General features: G+C 36.9%; 8 protein-coding genes across 8 annotated transcripts; 4 read left to right on the plus strand and 4 right to left on the minus strand.

The window, feature by feature from the left end:
• Window positions 1-124: 124 nt before the first annotated feature.
• SLA2 (Sla2p) lies at window positions 125-2,983 on the minus strand (the record flags this gene model as incomplete). The annotated part of the gene is made up of 1 exon (XM_448040.1): window positions 125-2,983. One exon carries the CDS (start codon window positions 2,981-2,983, stop codon window positions 125-127), a length of 2,859 nt encoding a protein of 952 aa, XP_448040.1.
• A 937-nt stretch (window positions 2,984-3,920) lies between these two features.
• On the plus strand, window positions 3,921-4,247 carry SUI1 (translation initiation factor eIF1; the record flags this gene model as incomplete). The annotated part of the gene is made up of 1 exon (XM_448041.1): window positions 3,921-4,247. One exon carries the CDS (start codon window positions 3,921-3,923, stop codon window positions 4,245-4,247), a length of 327 nt encoding a protein of 108 aa, XP_448041.1.
• A 603-nt stretch (window positions 4,248-4,850) lies between these two features.
• On the plus strand, window positions 4,851-5,381 carry CWC25 (U2-type spliceosomal complex subunit CWC25; the record flags this gene model as incomplete). The annotated part of the gene is made up of 1 exon (XM_448042.1): window positions 4,851-5,381. The coding sequence occupies one exon, from the start codon at window positions 4,851-4,853 to the stop codon at window positions 5,379-5,381; it is 531 nt and encodes a 176-aa protein (XP_448042.1).
• A 44-nt stretch (window positions 5,382-5,425) lies between these two features.
• Window positions 5,426-6,214, minus strand: VPS75 (Vps75p; the record flags this gene model as incomplete). The annotated part of the gene is made up of 1 exon (XM_448043.1): window positions 5,426-6,214. One exon carries the CDS (start codon window positions 6,212-6,214, stop codon window positions 5,426-5,428), a length of 789 nt encoding a protein of 262 aa, XP_448043.1.
• A 396-nt stretch (window positions 6,215-6,610) lies between these two features.
• Window positions 6,611-8,977, minus strand: CRS1 (cysteine--tRNA ligase; the record flags this gene model as incomplete). Its single annotated transcript, XM_448044.1, has 1 exon — window positions 6,611-8,977. One exon carries the CDS (start codon window positions 8,975-8,977, stop codon window positions 6,611-6,613), a length of 2,367 nt encoding a protein of 788 aa, XP_448044.1.
• Window positions 8,978-9,453: 476 nt separating this feature from the next.
• On the plus strand, window positions 9,454-10,677 carry RPA49 (DNA-directed RNA polymerase I subunit RPA49; the record flags this gene model as incomplete). The annotated part of the gene is made up of 1 exon (XM_448045.1): window positions 9,454-10,677. One exon carries the CDS (start codon window positions 9,454-9,456, stop codon window positions 10,675-10,677), a length of 1,224 nt encoding a protein of 407 aa, XP_448045.1.
• A 286-nt stretch (window positions 10,678-10,963) lies between these two features.
• RAD50 (MRX complex DNA-binding subunit) lies at window positions 10,964-14,881 on the minus strand (the record flags this gene model as incomplete). Its single annotated transcript, XM_448046.1, has 1 exon — window positions 10,964-14,881. One exon carries the CDS (start codon window positions 14,879-14,881, stop codon window positions 10,964-10,966), a length of 3,918 nt encoding a protein of 1,305 aa, XP_448046.1.
• Window positions 14,882-15,830: 949 nt separating this feature from the next.
• On the plus strand, window positions 15,831-17,645 carry NRD1 (Nrd1 complex RNA-binding subunit; the record flags this gene model as incomplete). The annotated part of the gene is made up of 1 exon (XM_448047.1): window positions 15,831-17,645. The coding sequence occupies one exon, from the start codon at window positions 15,831-15,833 to the stop codon at window positions 17,643-17,645; it is 1,815 nt and encodes a 604-aa protein (XP_448047.1).
• Between the last annotated feature and the right edge of the window lie 34 nt (window positions 17,646-17,679).

The following is a 17,679-nucleotide window of genomic DNA, read 5'->3' on the forward strand; positions in this document are numbered from 1 at the left end:
ATATATTTGGCTTTTACACATCCGATTAATGGTATTCATAATATTGGTACAATGTTCTTTCTTTTAATACACAATGTGCTATATAAGGTGCGATAAAATAATAGAGAATACAAAATGTCTTGCTTTATTCGTCTTGTTCAGTAAAGTATGCATGCTTTCTAATTTCACCCAACTTTTTTCTTGCAATATTCAATGATTGCTCTAAACGCAATATCTCTACTTGCTGCTCCATCTCTACGGTCTTTAGTTGATGTTCAGAAGTAAATTCCATTGGTTGGTCATCTTGAGCTTCTGAATTATACTTCACGAGAACAGTATGCCCTAATTCCTTACAGGCCTCTGTAACAGCCCTTGAACACTCTTCAAGTTTTTCTTGCGCTTTCGAGTGAACTCCTGATTTCACTCTGGAGGCTGCTACCAGTTGGATTGTAGAAGCTGCAACTTCTTTTGCAGCAACAGCAAATCTCTCAGGAGAGCCCTCCTTATCATCAGTAACAAGTTCACCAGCAGTGCTTATTAATATATCAGTGGCACCACCAACTGCTTTTGCAGCAGATATCAGACCCTCCGTCCACCTACTATTTTTCTTGTAAAATTGTGATAATGGTGTATTTGTAGTTGTTGCTATTTCATTTTGACATTGAACAGCTGCTTGCACTAAAGCAACAACTGCATCAATAATAGCCAATGCCAGAGTCAACAGAGGCTTTGGAACGTTTGGTGTTATTCTTAATGGTTGTGACGATTTAACAATGGCATCTGCTGTAGCAATAAGTTGGGAATGTGGATCCTGCTCCTTGTTTTTGTTTTGAGGGGCAGATTGTAGTACTTTTTCGATTGTTGTCGTTAGATGCTGAAGCTTTTCTTGAAAGTTTACGTTAGAATTAATGACAACATCAGTTTTACCTTCATCATCATAAGGCATCAAATTTTCTGATAACAGATCCTCAAAGAAAAACTCAGCTTCTCTAGCACATTTCTTGGCCATGCTGGCGATAGACTCCGAGTCATTTTCTCCTAGTAGCGATGTTGTATAAGCATTAACGTAGGTAACCAAGGTAGCAATTGAAACACTAAAATCACTTACACTATGAATTACTGCAGTTTGGTCACCATTGACTAGACCATCAACAATCAAGTTATTGAAATTTGTAGCAAACTCAGTTGCCCTTTCGGAGGTATTATCAGCAAGTGCTAATAAGAACGAAGCTGGAGCCAATGGACCAGACCAACTCAATGAATTGTCCATATTGAACACTGATTCCTGGATCGTATTAATACCACTTAGCAAAACTGCATCTAACATTGGCAAGACTCTATCGTCAGCAAACTTTTCAACACCATCTGAATTCAAATCCTCTGATTTATTTGAAATCAAACGCTCATTATCCAGTCTGAGTCTATCACGTTCTTTAATGGCATCAATAAGTTGTAAGTCCTTCTTCTTCAGCTTCTGTTCCAGAACCTCTTTATTTGCAACAGCCTCTTGAATGCTTCCAACCTTTATTTGTAATTTCTTGAAACGTGGTAACAATTGCAGGTGCTCTTGACGTAGCTGTGAGTACAGTTTAGCCAATGACTCATATTTCTTTTCCCACATTTCCAACTGATCCTGCAGTGATCCAATTTGCTCATTCTTGTTATCAATCTGTTCGTTGGCATTCTTGTCAATATTTGATATTTCTTCTTCCAATTGCTGAACTCTTTGGTCATATTGCTGTAGTAAAGCTTGGTCCTTCTCGTACTGGTTAGTTAACGCAATTAGATCATTTTGATGTTGGCTCTGTTGTTGCATTTGCATGTTCATCATCTCCTGCTGAGTCTGTTGCAGTTGCCTTTGGAATTCTTCTTGTTGCTGTTGTTGTAATGCAAGTTGTTGTTGGCGCTCTTGAGCCAACCTTTGCTGCTCCTGAGCCAACTGTGCTTGTTGATTGACCCAGAAATCTGGCTGAATTTGTTGCTGTTGTTGTGGGAAGGCTTGTTGAACAGCACCTGTTACCGTTGGTATCATAACGTTAGCGGTGAACATTGGTGACAAAGTATTAGCTGTGCTTGCTGTTCTAGTGGGTTTCAATTGTTCTCTTGGTCCTGGCGATGGTTTTCTCACTTCTGGTGTTGGAGTTTTCTTTGGTTGTGGGGTAGGAGTCTTTCTAGTGGTTTCAATATCATTGCTGTTGTCTACCAAAACATCTGGCGCTTTTGTTGGTAGTTTTGGTATGGTAACCATGGTAGTTAAGAACTTAATCGAAGAACAATCAGCGTAGAACTCGAACAGACGAGCGTGTTGTAGGTCGTACTTTTCTATCAGTGGTTGCAAAGCAGCATCACCTTCTGCATCATTCAATTGGGCGTGCAAACCTCTCAGCATAGATGTTATGAACTTGTAGATACCGTAGGACTCGGCCACCAAGGGTATCAAAGCTGCGATTCTCAACTCAGAGCTGTCTCTTTCCGAGTGGATTGACGCAAAGATGATCTGAGAGTAATCTTCCAATTGATCCTGTAAAGTCATCAAGTCCAGTACTGTTTCGTAACCTTCATCCAGATCAGAGACATTGATCAAAGAGACGTACTCTTCATACTCAAATGTACCGTTCTTGAACCCCTTGTGAGTGGCATGGAAGTCCAATTTCAACATCAAGAACCTGACATACTCCTTTACTAATTTTGTGTATGGCGAATGGCCTATGTTTATTCTTCCTAGGGACCTGATCCATTCTCTATCCTTGATAGCTTGTGCCAACGCAGAAGGGTGGCCTTCCTGGATAACTTTATGCAGCACAATCAGCAATTTGAAAAGCTGGATTTCATGGTCAGTGAAGGGCATACTCTTCAAAGCTGAGAACACAGCTCGAGCGCTAGCATGATCCCAAGTGAACACAATGCACGCCCTGACGTGTTTCCTCTTTGGAGCCGACTCGTCAATCGAGCAAGCTTTCTTCAAGATTTTCTGCAAATCTGCTTCACTTGATTTCCTAGACATGGCTCAAAAATATTATCAACGGGTATATTTCCTTTTTTTTTTTAGCCTATCAAAAATTCTTCCACCTGTTCTGTACTATAATCAATTGGTTATGTATCTGTTCGTTTTTCCCACTCCCAATCAGTATATGTACCTCCGCTTAATGACTATGATTATGACAGAAAGTATTTTTGGTCTATCCGATTCCAGACTCGCTACCAGGATTATATCTGAAGAGCGATAAAAAAAATAGGATAAAGAATCTTGTGCGGATGAGAAGTCAAAGCAAAGATTTCTGGTATAACCGCCTAATAGCAGAGTAACTCTTATAAAATACTCCTTTTCACAAGACGAGGATCCCACTATTGTCAATTGTAACTGGAACCATCAAAAAAAAAAAGGGCTTTACAATCTTCTCTACCTGGAAGGGAGCAACGAAGAACGAAGAACGAAAAGACGGGATGATCTCTTCGGACCAAACTAACAATCACTTCTAAGGAAACATCGTATCTAACGTAGGGATAGATCACGGGGAACATATCCATAAACGATTAATCATATGATATATCGTTTAGAATTATATAATATACTAAATCACGAATGTATCATATGATTATAGTATGTAGTGATAAACATAATACCTGAATACGGGTACACATCTGACAGTAACGTCTATAGGGATACAGTTTAATTGGTTACTGAGAAAATTTAATGAAAAAAAAAAAAAAATTTCACTTTTTGCGTTTTTGCTAGTGAGGAGGGTGCGTGTGCTGGGGATGGTTCTAGCAAAACTGCATAACTAGCAAAATAGAAGAACAACGCAAAATTTATTGAAAATACATTTAGTTTATAAGAAAACTTATATTAAATACTTGATTTTTAATAAGTAAAAAGGTTGACTTTACACATAGAAGAACCAAGTTTAAAAAAAAACAAAACAAATAAAAACCCCTGTTATATGTCTATTGAGAACTTGAAATCTTTTGATCCTTTTGCTGATACTGGTGACGACGAGACTGCTGCCTCTAACTACATCCATATCCGTATCCAACAAAGAAACGGTAGAAAGACACTAACCACTGTGCAAGGTGTCCCAGCTGAGTATGACCAGAAGCGTATCTTGAAAGTTTTGAAGAAAGATTTCGCTTGTAACGGTAACATTGTCAAGGACTCTGAAATGGGTGAGATTATCCAATTGCAAGGTGACCAAAGAGCTAAAGTTTGCGAGTTTATGATCTCCCAACTAGGTCTACAAAAGAAGAACATTAAGATCCACGGTTTCTAAACAAGTGCTTCACTTAGTTCTTTTTCTACTAAAATTTGCAGTATTTTACGCTTTACAAAAAGTGCAAGAAAGGTGGCGATATATCTGGGCGTAACTGGTATCATACTTACTCCCATTACTTGCTACTGGATATTAGGAATACTTAAGTGTGTAAATTCAAAAAGAAAACTACCCATTTGAATTCCTCTATTTTTTCTTTGCTTGCAGCTATACATTCCGTTCAATTCATTCCCTAACTTTATTTTTTTTTATATTTCATTACTATTTTTTTCCCACATATTATAATACATACTGAATAATCTATTCGAATTAGTCTAGATATATAGAAGCACTAGAATAGCTGAATATATTGTTGACCAATATTAATAACGTCACCTCCCATACTTGTACCATACCTCTCCATAAGGCTAGGTGCACTTCTAGGAGATTGCTGTCTTCTGCATAGGACCGGAGATAAAAAAAAAAAAAAATAAATTTCACATGAAGCTCATCGCATCGCAAATTTTAAGATATATCATGATGAGGTAAATGTATTCATCGGATGTACTAAGAGTTCTACTGATAATATACCAAAAACGGTACATATCACAAAACTAACATAAAATGGGTACTGGAGACTTGAATCTATTGAAATCGTGGAACCCTAAGCTTGTCAAAAATAGAAAGAAAGTATGGGAAAAAGAACAAAGACTACTAGAAGAGGACGAGAAGATACGAAAGAGACAGCTTGAGATAGCGAAGGAGAAAGAAGAAGAGGAGTTACTTGCGGGCAGGGACTCTACTAAGGGTAGAAAGACTGGGTTGGAATGGATGTATCAGGACGATCCCACAGCAAAGGAGGATTACTTGCTCGGAAAGAAGAAACTAGACACTACAGTTATAAAAAAAGCAGAAGTGATGGAGGAAAATCAAACCCCACTAACGAAAATTAATAAAACTACTGTTATTCCTGACGCCATTTACTCAAAAGAGGATCCAATGGCTCGCTTTGGCACAAAAGTTAAACGTAACAAAGTTGTTAAGAAGGAGCCTGTGAAGCCGTTACGAGGTAAAACTACGAATGAGCCACGAACTGACAACATAAAACCAAAATCTGACTACAAGAAACGCTTACAAGAAGAACTTGACTACTGATGCATTTTAAAAGGAATAATTACGTATAGATATAGATTATTTATTTAAATTTTTCTTCTCTTTTTATCAGATTCCTCACTTTCGGACTCAACCTCCAAATCAAGCGGTTCCTCACTGCTGTTGTCCTCTGAGTCATCCTCTTCTTCGTCTTCCAAATCTCTTTGGGCTTCCGTATAGTACTTGACACAGTAAGGATAAATGTCTTCACTGAATAAGGTAGCAAGTGAGTCTCCATGTGGAAACTCCTTACCAGGTTTCTTCCCTGTCCACTTAAACCATCCAAAAAATGATTTCATACCTTGACGATAACTCTTCTTACCTTCTTTACTGTGTTTGTCTTCGATTAATGATGGATTAATTGAATCGTAGCTTTTTGGCCATTGAATGTCAACTGGCTCACTCACCAATCTCTCCTCTTCGGTCTCATCATCAGTATCACCCTCATTTATATCACCTTTGATCAATTTGAATACCTTAGATACTGTCTGCTCGTTAAAATCATCATCAATACTATTGAAATGCAATGTTATCCTGAAATCACCCACGGAGTATTGTTTTGGATCCTCAATGATTAACCAATCAACCTTAACTTTATCAATTAGGTCAATATACTTGAAATCAGAAGCTCTTATAAAATCAGCAAAACTAGTGTGCTGAGATAATACTATTTTCCAGAATTCGGGTATATTTTTGATAATATTGTCCCTTCTTTCAACCATTGGTTGCATCATCTTCAACCTATAATGTTCAATATCATCTTCAACCTTTGCAACATCTTCTTCGTATTTTGCCAAATCCAAGAAGGCTTTCCCAACAATTTCCTTGTCAGACATATTTATTATTCTCTGGTATCTGATACTGTTCTATAACACAATTTAATTTACTTCAATATGATAATAAATGACCATACTCTTGACTGCTCTAGGCCTGTCGTTTTTATGCGATGAGCAAGGCAATCATTCCCAAAACCAAAATTTTCAAAAAATTGAACAAAATAATAATGATTTTATTGAAAAGCTTAGGTATTGTCAGTATTCAGGAGAATTCATTGATCTTGATGCTAACTGTACACACACTAAATTAATAATAACTCATGTTGTCTAAATCATACAATACCAAATGGTAACTATTCATATCGCATAAGGACTTATTAATATTAAATATCTATAAACAGCAAATCTGAACTTTGTTTGTTAGAATCATGCAAGCTAATGTAAAAAATTGAAACTTCAGCTACTCAATGGACCGTTAAATTCTTCATAAAGTTTCTTCTGTTGTTCCCACTGTTTCTTTAGTTTTTTAGTCATACTTTTGGTGATATCATTACCATCCTTGTCCTTGGTTGGTAGACCTTGTTCATCCCAAGCACTATACAGAGTGGTGTCTTTGAACATTTCTAAGGGTGATACCTTTGCCTTTTCTTGTCTTTCTTTTTCCTTAGCTTCTTTTATTTTCTGTTGTTCAAGTTTCTTCTTTAACTTTTCCTCTTCCCTTTGCTTCTTTTCTGCATTTAATTTAATAATTTCATCCTTTTCATGTTGCGTTAAGAACTTTACCAAAGCAGATTGGCCATTCCTATCATCTAAAGAGACATTTAAGTTCAACAGGTCGTTGTCTCTAACAGTATCTGTTAACTTTAAAAATTCTTGCGGTTGTGCCTTAGCAATGGCCATCGAACGTACACTATCACGGAACGTAGACAAACATTTAACATATGGCATGGCAATCTCTTCAATTGACCCTGAAATTTGGTTAGCAGATTCACTACCACTAGATACCGAGGATGCTTGTGCAACCCAACCCAGGCCATCAGGGCGACCAGGAAAACCAACAATGTCTAAAATTTTAGTAATGTATTTGCAAATGCTGATAACTGGCTCAATCTTCAAATCTTTACCACTGTTTGTGATATAAGTGTTTGTCGTAGTGACCAAATCAGAAAGAGTTTTCAAGGCTTGACCGGTGGATAAGTTATCACAGAAAGCAGCATGTACTTTTTCCTGAGATTTCTTGAACTCTTCCAATAGATCTTTTTCCAAGTTAGTTAATTTTTTGCTTACAATGATAGAGTCATCTTCAAGACTTGACTTATAGTCATTATAATGAGCTCTAACATTGGCGAAAAAGTTGTTCATGGATGTTTCAAATGATTTAACTTCATGAATCAAGCTTTCTTTGAAATCTAGTTGGTTATTCCAGGGAACAGATGCAAAAGCCAATCTCAATTGACGTGGGGTGTACTTTTGTAGAGCTTCTTGAATTGTGATAAAATTCTTTAATGACTTGGACATTTTTTGACCTTCAATGTGAAGATGTCCTGTATGTAGAAAGTAATTGATCCATTGTTTGTTATCAAATTTGGCTTCTGATTGAGCAAGTTCATTGTCATGATGAGGGAATGCTAAGTCAATACCACCAGAGTGAATATCAATGTTGGAACCCAGGATATCTGAGGCCATGACTGAACACTCAATATGCCATCCTGGTCTACCTTTACCCCAAGGTGAGTCCCAAGCTGGTTCACCGGGCTTACTTCCTTTCCATAAGGCAAAATCGTTAGCTGACTTCTTACCGTTGTTGTCAAAGTTACTCAATGAACCTTCACCGTCGTTAATCAAGTCCAACTTACCTTTATTCCATGGCTGACACTTTGCGTAGTCGTGCTTTTCATTTTGGTCAAATCTTACTGTGTCAAAGTATACTGACCCATCATTTGTGGCATAAGCATAACCGTTATTAATAATATCCTCTACAAAAGATACAATCTCAGGGACATACTCGGAAACCCTAGTAGTCACATTTGGTGGAATCACATTTAGTGCTGCCATGTCGCTGTCATACTGTTTCTCCCAATAAGCAGGCAGTTTTCTAAAGATTTCAGGATCATTGATGGTGGAACCCAACTCTTTATCCAATACAGGAACCAAAACATCTTTCACACCATCAAAGAATTTTCTTCTTGGCAATTTAGATACATTAGATAAAGCTGAAATAGCATTCTGGACACTTGTCATATGCATTGGGAATTTAGGGTCCTTTAACTTAGCCTCCTCGTGGTTTACCTTTTCAGCTGCCACAAGGAAGGTGTTTACAGACTCTTGGGATGATCCCAATACATCTGCTAAGTTTTTGTTGATGTATGATATTGTCGCATCATTAGCCTTCTTCACTATCTCATCAGATTCATTTAAAGGAGTCTCGGAGTCATTTTGCTTTACAAATTCTTCAAACAGATAATTGTGTCTTGCCCTAATGATAATTTTGTCATCAATATCTGTGACGTTCTGAACAAACTGAATATCATAACCAAAGTAATTCTGGATCAATCTTCTGTTGATATCAATAGAAACATAGTTCCTAGCATGGCCCATGTGCGAGGCATCATAGACAGTGGGGCCACATGAATACCAACTAACTGTCTTAGTACCAGAAGAAGGTGCAAATACTTCTTTACTTCTAGTCAAACTGTTATACAACTTGAGCACAGGGGCTTGTGTCCTTTCAGAACATTGTGCCGGATTAATCCACTTAGGTTGAACCACTTTAGAGTTTGCTGCAGACATTACGGTTCTTTTCAGTACAGACCAATTGACCATAAAAGAATGTGTACTAAAATCACAACCCGAAACTTAAAAGAAAGAGATTCAAAAGGTAAAAAAAAAGGCCTTATATAACAAATATGAATTAAACGCTTTTGCGATAAAAAGGTTTATAAAACTTGTACCTCTTTCAGCATATATTAACTACACATTTATCCTACAAAGTTGCAACTTTTTCACTTTTTTTTTTTGGTAAGTTCAATTTCGCTGATTAAAAACTCTACGTATATTTCTGGGGACTGTGAAAGAAAATTTTTCTGAAAACTGAAAAAAAAAATATTAAATTAAAATTTTGCGATGAGCTTGATCAATCCACTATACAATTGTAGTTGTAGTAGCAGTTCTGTAACTTATTAGTCGCTGCTAGTCAGATTGATAAGGTGTGAATTTGTTTAATCTGTTATTTGGCCATTGGTTTCTGAATAGAGTTGACAACTCAAAAAAAAAATTAATATATAAAAGAACCAGAGAATATGGGTGAGAAGCGTTCTATTGCTATTGATAGTTATCAAGAGGATCCATCGGTAGTTGTGTCCAACTTCTTCAAAGGCGTTAGAGTTCCAAAGGACACAGAATTTCAACTATACAAGAAGCGTAAGCAAGATCAGTTTGTTTTGCATGGTGAAAACGAGAGATTAGAGTATGATGGTGAAACCGATGAGCTGACGACCAAGACTAACCAATATGTTGTTGGTCTCTACGACAAGCAATCAGGAAAGATAAATTTGTATAGAGCACCTGTGGTCACTTCCAAAATTGTCTCTAAATTCAGTAAGAACTTGAAGGGACCTGAAATTAAAAGTAAAGGTGATACCAGATACGGGGCAATGCGTAATGCTCTTGGTGAAGCCTTTGGTACCAAAAAGGCCAAGAAAGCTATTGCTGATCTAGAGAGAAACCGTGTTGATTCCGATAAGCTTACTGATGTTGCAATCGATATTGTTGATTCTGTCAAGACTGCATCCAAGGATCTACCCACCAGAGCGGAATTACAAGAAAATGTTTCAGCAAGCAACAGACCAACTCCAGTTGCAAACCTGGATGCAACCGATGTGGAACAAATTTACCCAGTGGAAAATATTATACCCAAAAAAGAGTTACAATTTATTCGTGTTGGTCCTATACTAAAAGAAAAAGATCAAGAGAAGAAGCTGGAATTATTCCCTTACACTTCATCCAAATATGTTGCAAAGAAATTGGAAACTCTAACACAAGCCTCTCAAATGGAAAAGTTGCAATTACTGTATTACTTATCTCTATTGCTAGGTGTGTATGAAAACAGACGTGTTAGTAATAAGGATAAACTACTCGAAAGATTAAACTCACCTCCAGAGCTCTTAATCGATGGTATTCTAGACAGATTCACAATTGCAAGAGGTGGACATTTTGGTAAATCTAAGAACCGTTCTTACTTCATTGATCCTCAAAATGAAGATAAGTTGCTATGCTTTATTCTAACCATTGTTATGCATTTGGACAACTTCCTAGTAGAAATCTCTCCATTGGCGCAGGAGCTTGGAATCAAACCATCAAGGATTGTCAACTTGTTTAGAATATTGGGTGCCATAGTTAAAGGTGCCACCGTTTCTCAAGCGGAGGCCTTTGGCATTCCAAAGAGTGCAGCAGCAACATATAAGATCGCATCATTGAAGGTCCCCTTCAAATTACCAGAATTGACTAGAAGAGGTAGACGTTAAAAAAGGACAAAATAAGAATACTTGATATCTGCATAATGTCTCAACAACCAAAATTTCAGTATTTATAGGGAGCTTCCATTAGTTTATACTTGCATATACTTTCCATTAGTCCGGAGTTTCGGTTCTTGTTAATGCCATTAATATTTTGGCATTCAATATGTATATTATGACATTAATTAAATATGCGTGTTATAAACTAAAAATATATTGGATATAAATCAAAATTTAGTGCGGCCCGGTTGTAGCTCAATGTAAAAACATCTTGGCTAGTAGCAGGTTTTTCATCCTATTCAGTTACTTTATTGATATCAACCCACTCTATTAATGACTTCAGTCTGTCGTCTCTTTTTACCCTGAAAAAATGGTCAGTAAAGCTAGCAGCATTCATATGGTTCAAAAACTTTTCATCATGGGTAATGACAATCAACTGGAAGTTCTTTTGATGCTTTCTAAATTCGATGATATTGTGTAATGATTTTGCTAAACTTTCAATATTTTCCTCGTCAAGATTTGTTGTGGGTTCATCTAGAGCTATGACTCCACAATTGATACCAAAAGTCTCTGATAAAGCCAACCGGATAATAATAGACGCTAAAACTTTTTGACCTGCAGAACACCTTCCTCTCATATCCAATTCGGCATCTTGTTTATACATAACGACTCTATAATTATAGGATTTCCCTTTTGTCGTCGAGCCAACTTCATCTGAGCAAATTTTTATTGTATCTATATCCGTCCCAGTATAGGTTCGCTTCCATAGCTCGTCTATAATTCTATTTATATCCTCCATTTTCAAACTATGGTATTTCATAATAGCACTATCCAATGCTTTGGAATAGGTATCGATATCATCATTGGCAAACGATCTCGTTTGGAGTTCTACCCATTCTTTTTGATATTTATCATCAATATCTTTATAATCACTTCTCAATTGCTGTGTAAGAGAGTCAATCTGGTTTTGTATTTGCCTTATTTCACCTAATTTACCAGCATTCTGAGCACTTAATCTCTCATATTGGGTCCTTAAGCGGGCAGATTCTTGTTGATACTTGTCTCTTTCTGCTTCTGCGTTTTGAGCGTTCAAGCTGCTCAATTCATTATTCATTGATAGTAATTGTTCTTTGAGATCAATTAATTCAATATTCTGCAGCAAGTTTCGCTTTTCTCCTGTAGAGTCATATAACTTCTGAGATTGTTCATTTAATACATGATTGTCAGCCTCTAGGCCATTTTTCAGAATATTCATTTCCTTCTCCAATTCTTTTATTGATCTCTCACATTCTTGCAAATGCTGTTCATCAGAAGTGTTATATTGCATTAATTGATGATGTAGCTGATTAACCTGTAAGACCAGTTCGTTAAAGGATTGGAACTCCCCCTTTTTTCTCTTTGCATCTTTATCAAGAGTAGATATCTTTTCTGAATTCTCTTTGTTTAACATTTCAACACTTTTGGATAGATCATTGATATGTAATTTAATGCTCTCCTTACTATTAGTCAGTTCTTCAATATGTTTTTTATCGTTTGCTATTTGTTCTTGAATAGTCACCTTCATGTCGAATTGCTTTTCAATTTCAGCAACATCATCGTTTGCTTGTCGTATTTGATTTATCAATGTGTTGTTTTTTGAAGAAATGTTTTCTCTTTGTTCTTGCAACGATTCGATTTCACTTCTAATTTTCCATATAAGCTCTCGTGTGGATTTTTGGTTATCTTGTAACTGTTCCATTGTCACACTGTCCCCATTTTCGGCAGAACTACGAATCACATCATTCAACGAGTTCTTCTCTTCTTCGTGGTTGTAAATTTCTTTCTGTAGATAGTCTATTTTGTCCATTTTTGGTTTAATATAATTATCACAATGATCTCGTTTTTCCTTTAGCTTCTCGATGGTTGTATTTGCTTCGGCGACTTCAGATTTCTTATTATCTAATTCTTTTGATAGTTGGCTAATTCTATCTTGCAGTGCTTTCGACTCAGAACTAATTGAATTTAGATTATAAATGTCTTTCTCAGCCAATCTCAGGTTGTTTAAGTATTCCTTTTCATCTTCAAGCGTTGTTTTCAGTGACTCCTCAAACTTGGTATCAGTTTTTTCTTTCAGTTCTTTAAGTATTTTGCTTCTGAATTCAGTGTTCTCAAAGCTTCTCGAGCACAAATAACAACAGTCATTGTTGATTGCAACCTCGAGAGCTTTACGATTAAACTCTAGTGTTGTTTGATGCATCTTTAAATTTTCCAATGCAGTCTTATAGGAGACCTCCGTTTCCAGGAGAACATCATCATAATCTTCGATTGAACAGTCTTCTGGTAGAACGCTATTAATGTTTAAAATCAATTTTTCTTTTTTATGTTGAAGATTATTGACTTTTCCTTTACAAGTATTCAGTTCATACTCCAATTCGGTTTGGCTCTTACTGATTTCATTAAATGCTTTTAAATTGGTTGCAATATTTTTCTGAAGAGCAATATAGTGTGTCTTAAATTCGAAGGACAATTGCTTGACATCGTCAAGACCCCATTCTTTGATCATGGTATCATTTAGTAAAGCAGTAGTTATTTTGTTTATTTCATTTTGTTTTTCATCCATATTTTCAATTAGAACAGATAGTTTTGTTGATAATTCACTCTTTTTAGAGTAATTCTGTAAGTCTGTTTCGATCTGTTGCGCCAGCAGTTCAGATTTTGAAAGCTCCTCATTATTTGATTTTATCTGATTGTTTATGTCAGTAATGTTATTTTCTTTTTCAAACTCTTGTAGTTCCTTACTTAATTTGGACCATACTGCCTTTTTGGCCTTCAATTGTTCTTCGATGTCTGCCGGTATTGAACTTATTTGCTTTTGCTTTTGATCTAATTTGGTGGCAAGTTGCTTTATATCGCTTTCATAGTAAGACAGTTTTTGTTCTTCAAGATTAATAGAATTCCTTATACTGTCAGACTTTTCTTTAAGGTTCATTTTTGTTTCTTCTAATTTGGATATGGCTTCATTTACAGAAGATTCCATATCAGCTTTCTTTTTTAAAATATGATCTACATTTCGCTGTGGTGGTTCTTCTGCATTCAAATCTAGCTTATGTTCATCTTTAATCTGTCTTATAGTATCTTGAAAAGATTTCAATGTGTTTTCATTCTGTAGCTTTTTGGCAGTCAGTTCACCCTGCTGTAGCATAAGTCTATTTGATTGTTTCTGGCAGTTCTCCAATTTTTGACGGTCTGAAGCAATTTTTGATTCTAGCCTTTTAACATCCAGTTCCTTTTGTTCAATTGATTCAGAGAAGTTCTTGAGCAGGTTTTCTAGGTCTACCTTTGGCATATCCAATTTTTCTATTGAATTCGAGAGCCTTTCAATCTGAGTTGAAGCAGCAGATATTGAAGCATTTAATGTTTCAATTCTTGATAAAACGCTTTGGAAATTTTGGTTTGATTTAAATAAAGAGTCAAGGCTACCGTTAATTGATTCCAGTTCTTGTTCAACGTCATCTACTTGAGATTGATAGTCATTTATTTTTTCATTCAACTGCTTTACCTTCATTTTTGTAGCCCTAGACCTGTCCCTGTCAATTCTAAGGTGTTCAACAGATTGTGTTAACAGCTTAATATTAACAGCCATCTCTTTTTTGATTGCTTTCAAGTTGTCGATTGCCTTTGTAAATTTCATTGCTTGGAAAATTTCATCGAACTTCTTCTTTAGGTTTGAAGGTTCACTCAGTGGCCATAGACTATCCTCTTGGTGACAAAATATTACGTATTCCAGAATTGCCTTTGGAACGCCGAGGTATAAAGGTACGTGGGAATCTAAATCCACAGATCTGGTACTTAAAGTTGTTCTTTCACCACTTTTATTTATGGCAACCAATTGACCTTCTAAAGTCTTAAATGTGGTCGTCGTCTTCTTCGCCAGCAATTGAATATTCCTTGTAACAATCATGCTTAGCCCGTTTGTGCTGGTAAACGCCAGTTTCACCTGGGCTCTGACATCTTTCTCACCCGTAATCTTGGGATCATGCACAAAAACACCACCTTTACTATTTGGGGGCAGATCACCCGTTGTCGCATACTTGAGACACTCTATAATAGTCGTCTTACCAGATCCGTTCATACCAACGATCAGCGTCAAGGGCTTCCCGAACTCGATGGTCTCCCGGTCATTGGAATCGAAGGACCGTATACCCTGTATAGAAAGCTTATAGATAGCACTCATAAGTCATATATCCCTGCACTAGTTTCTCGAATAGTATATGTCACTTTTCCCTCCATATTACCTAGCTTTAGGAAGTGCACATACTTGATATATATTATAATAATATTAGTTAAACTATTGAACTGACGCTATAAGAATCCATTATATACAAGTCACTTTGTACAACGAGAGGGTGAGATGCTCATCGCCCCCAAACAAAAAGGGTTTAACCAAATTAAAGGCTCCCGTTGTAGTGGTCAAGAAAATGCATACCCGATACATCTATACAACTATCAAAAGCAAGAGCCGTTAATATACCAAAAGCTTCTATAACTATTGGAATGTCCACCATATTGGCACTCAAGACACTATGACGTCTTTTCTACAGTATATTCTTGCACACGACATAATTAACAGCTTTTCGATAATTTTTCAGCTAAATTTTCTTGCCGGAAAAACTATAAAAGGCAGCTGGGAATATCGAGAACTTCGAAAAACGAGAAGAAATTTTTAATTCTTACAGATTCAGTTAAAGGGGTGGTAGTTAGCATCATTACGACTATAAGCACAGGAACAAGACCGAAACGCGGGAGGAAAGTACTAGTATCAAAAATTGAAATTTTTAATCTTTTGTTTGTAGTAATAAATTCCCCTCAAATTCAGACAGCGTGAAACTCCTTTACTATAAAGAAGTACAACTGATAAAACTCTTTTGTAGAAGAGGAAACCTCCATATTTTATTTTCTGGTAAGTGGTTCTAAAATTGTTTTTCAGATAATATCAAAGCTATCTTAGTGGGATTAATCCTATTTACAAATAAGAAATTTTTGTTTACAACGAAAACTAAGATCTATAAATCAACGATTATACAAGTGAAGAGATTTTACAACTTTTGAAAGAAAAGAAATTAATCTAAAGAGAAACATTTTTGATAGTATAATCATAAAGTACAGATATAACAACGAAGAAGATGAGCGGTGATTCGGAACATCAAGAATTTGTAGAAACCTTAGAATCCTTTCATGACCTTAAAACAGGTATTTCAGGGTCTCGTATTAAAAAATTGACAACGTATGCCCTTGAGCATGTTGCCTCCGAGGAACAACTGATATCCCTCATAATAAATTACTCAAGAACTTGTGAAAGTTCTCATAAACTTGGGTCTCTGTATATCATCGACTCCATCGGTAGAGCGTATCTTGATGAGGCAAGATCCGGAACTGTAGATACACCAGCCCCAGCAGGCACCGCTGCACACGCAGTGGCGACTCTAGGCGAGGTTATCCAAGAGCTTTTATCAGATGCCTTAGAGAAAAGCAATCAGGACCACAAGGAGAAGATCAAACTCCTGATGGATATTTGGGACAGATCTGCACTTTTTCAAAAAGAGTGTATCAACTCTGTAAGAAACAAGTTCTTCCCCACACCTACATCAAGCGCCAATAAAAGCATAGACGATGATATGGTACAACTTCCCAATGATCCTAGTGAGAGAGCTGATAAAATTCTAGAGACTCTAAAGCCCATTGATATTGTTCCCGCAGTGTCTCTCCCATCTGGTTTATTCTCAGATGTTGAGCATGACCAGAAGCGAGCCCTTGTGCAACTTTTGGTATCCATACAAAAACAGTATGAAGAAGACCCAAGATTGTCCAAGCAGGATAGTGCTGCACAGCCTGTTCCACAGTCTAGAAGAGACGAAAACAGGCAATCTCGCCATGTTATAACCGAATATGGTAGTAGACGTGAGCGCGAACGTGAACGTGAAAAGAATAACAGAAGAAATAGATCGAGGTCACCAAAACGTGATACAATGAACTATGGCGGTGACTCAGCCCCATCACGTTACCAAAATATGCCGCCTGTAAACAATAGTAACTACAACTTAGGTGCACCAAATATGAACTTTGGAGTAAATAATCATCACTTGTATCCTGATGAAGTAAATGTGCCGGCCAACCCTCACTATAGAAACAAGACTGTAACATTTGAGCCTTCTATTCCACCTGACCACATCAAGGTGTACAGTAGAACACTTTTCCTAGGTGGTGTTCCTATGAATATGAAGGAATGGGATATAGCAAATGTTTTGAGACCGTATTCCGAAGTACAAAGTGTAATCTTGAATAATGCGAGAAAGCATGCCTTTGTAAAAGTCTACTCTAGACAAGAAGCTGAGAATGCTCTGTTAAACTTTAACAAGGATGGCTCGTTACCGTTGAGAACTAGATGGGGTGTTGGTTTCGGCCCTAGAGATTGTTGTGATTATCAACATGGTTTCAGCATAATACCATTGCATCGTCTTACTGATGCTGATAAGAAATGGTCCGTCAGTGCCCAATGGGGTGGTACTGGTGGACAACCACTAACAAGTGGTATAGCTTTTGAAGAACCAGATATTGTTGTAGGTGAAGGTGTTTCCTCCAAAGCAATATCTCAAAAAATGCCTACTGACTCTGGTAGGAATGGCCCAAGATCTAATAAGGCGAAAAACATGGCACCTCAATATGGTCCTCCACAAGCAGCTGTTATATCACCCAGTCAAGGTTATGCTGGGATGCAGCAAGGCTACCCACAGCAACAACAACAACAACAAATGGGAATGTATGGCCAACCAATGATGCAACAGCCAATCAATGCTTACGCTTCTCCTGCCCAACAACAGCCTATAATGCAAGCTCCTCCTCCTCCAGCACCTCCTAGCCAACAACAACAATCATCTAACTATGATCCTACAGCACAACTGAACTCGCTGATGAATATTTTGAATCAGCAGCAACAGTAAGGGTATAATTTAATTGGAAAAATTATCTTTTGAT

The sequence above is a fragment of the Nakaseomyces glabratus genome, chromosome J (assembly GCF_010111755.1).
Source record: "Nakaseomyces glabratus chromosome J, complete sequence".
Lineage (NCBI taxonomy): Eukaryota > Fungi > Ascomycota > Saccharomycetes > Saccharomycetales > Saccharomycetaceae > Nakaseomyces > Nakaseomyces glabratus.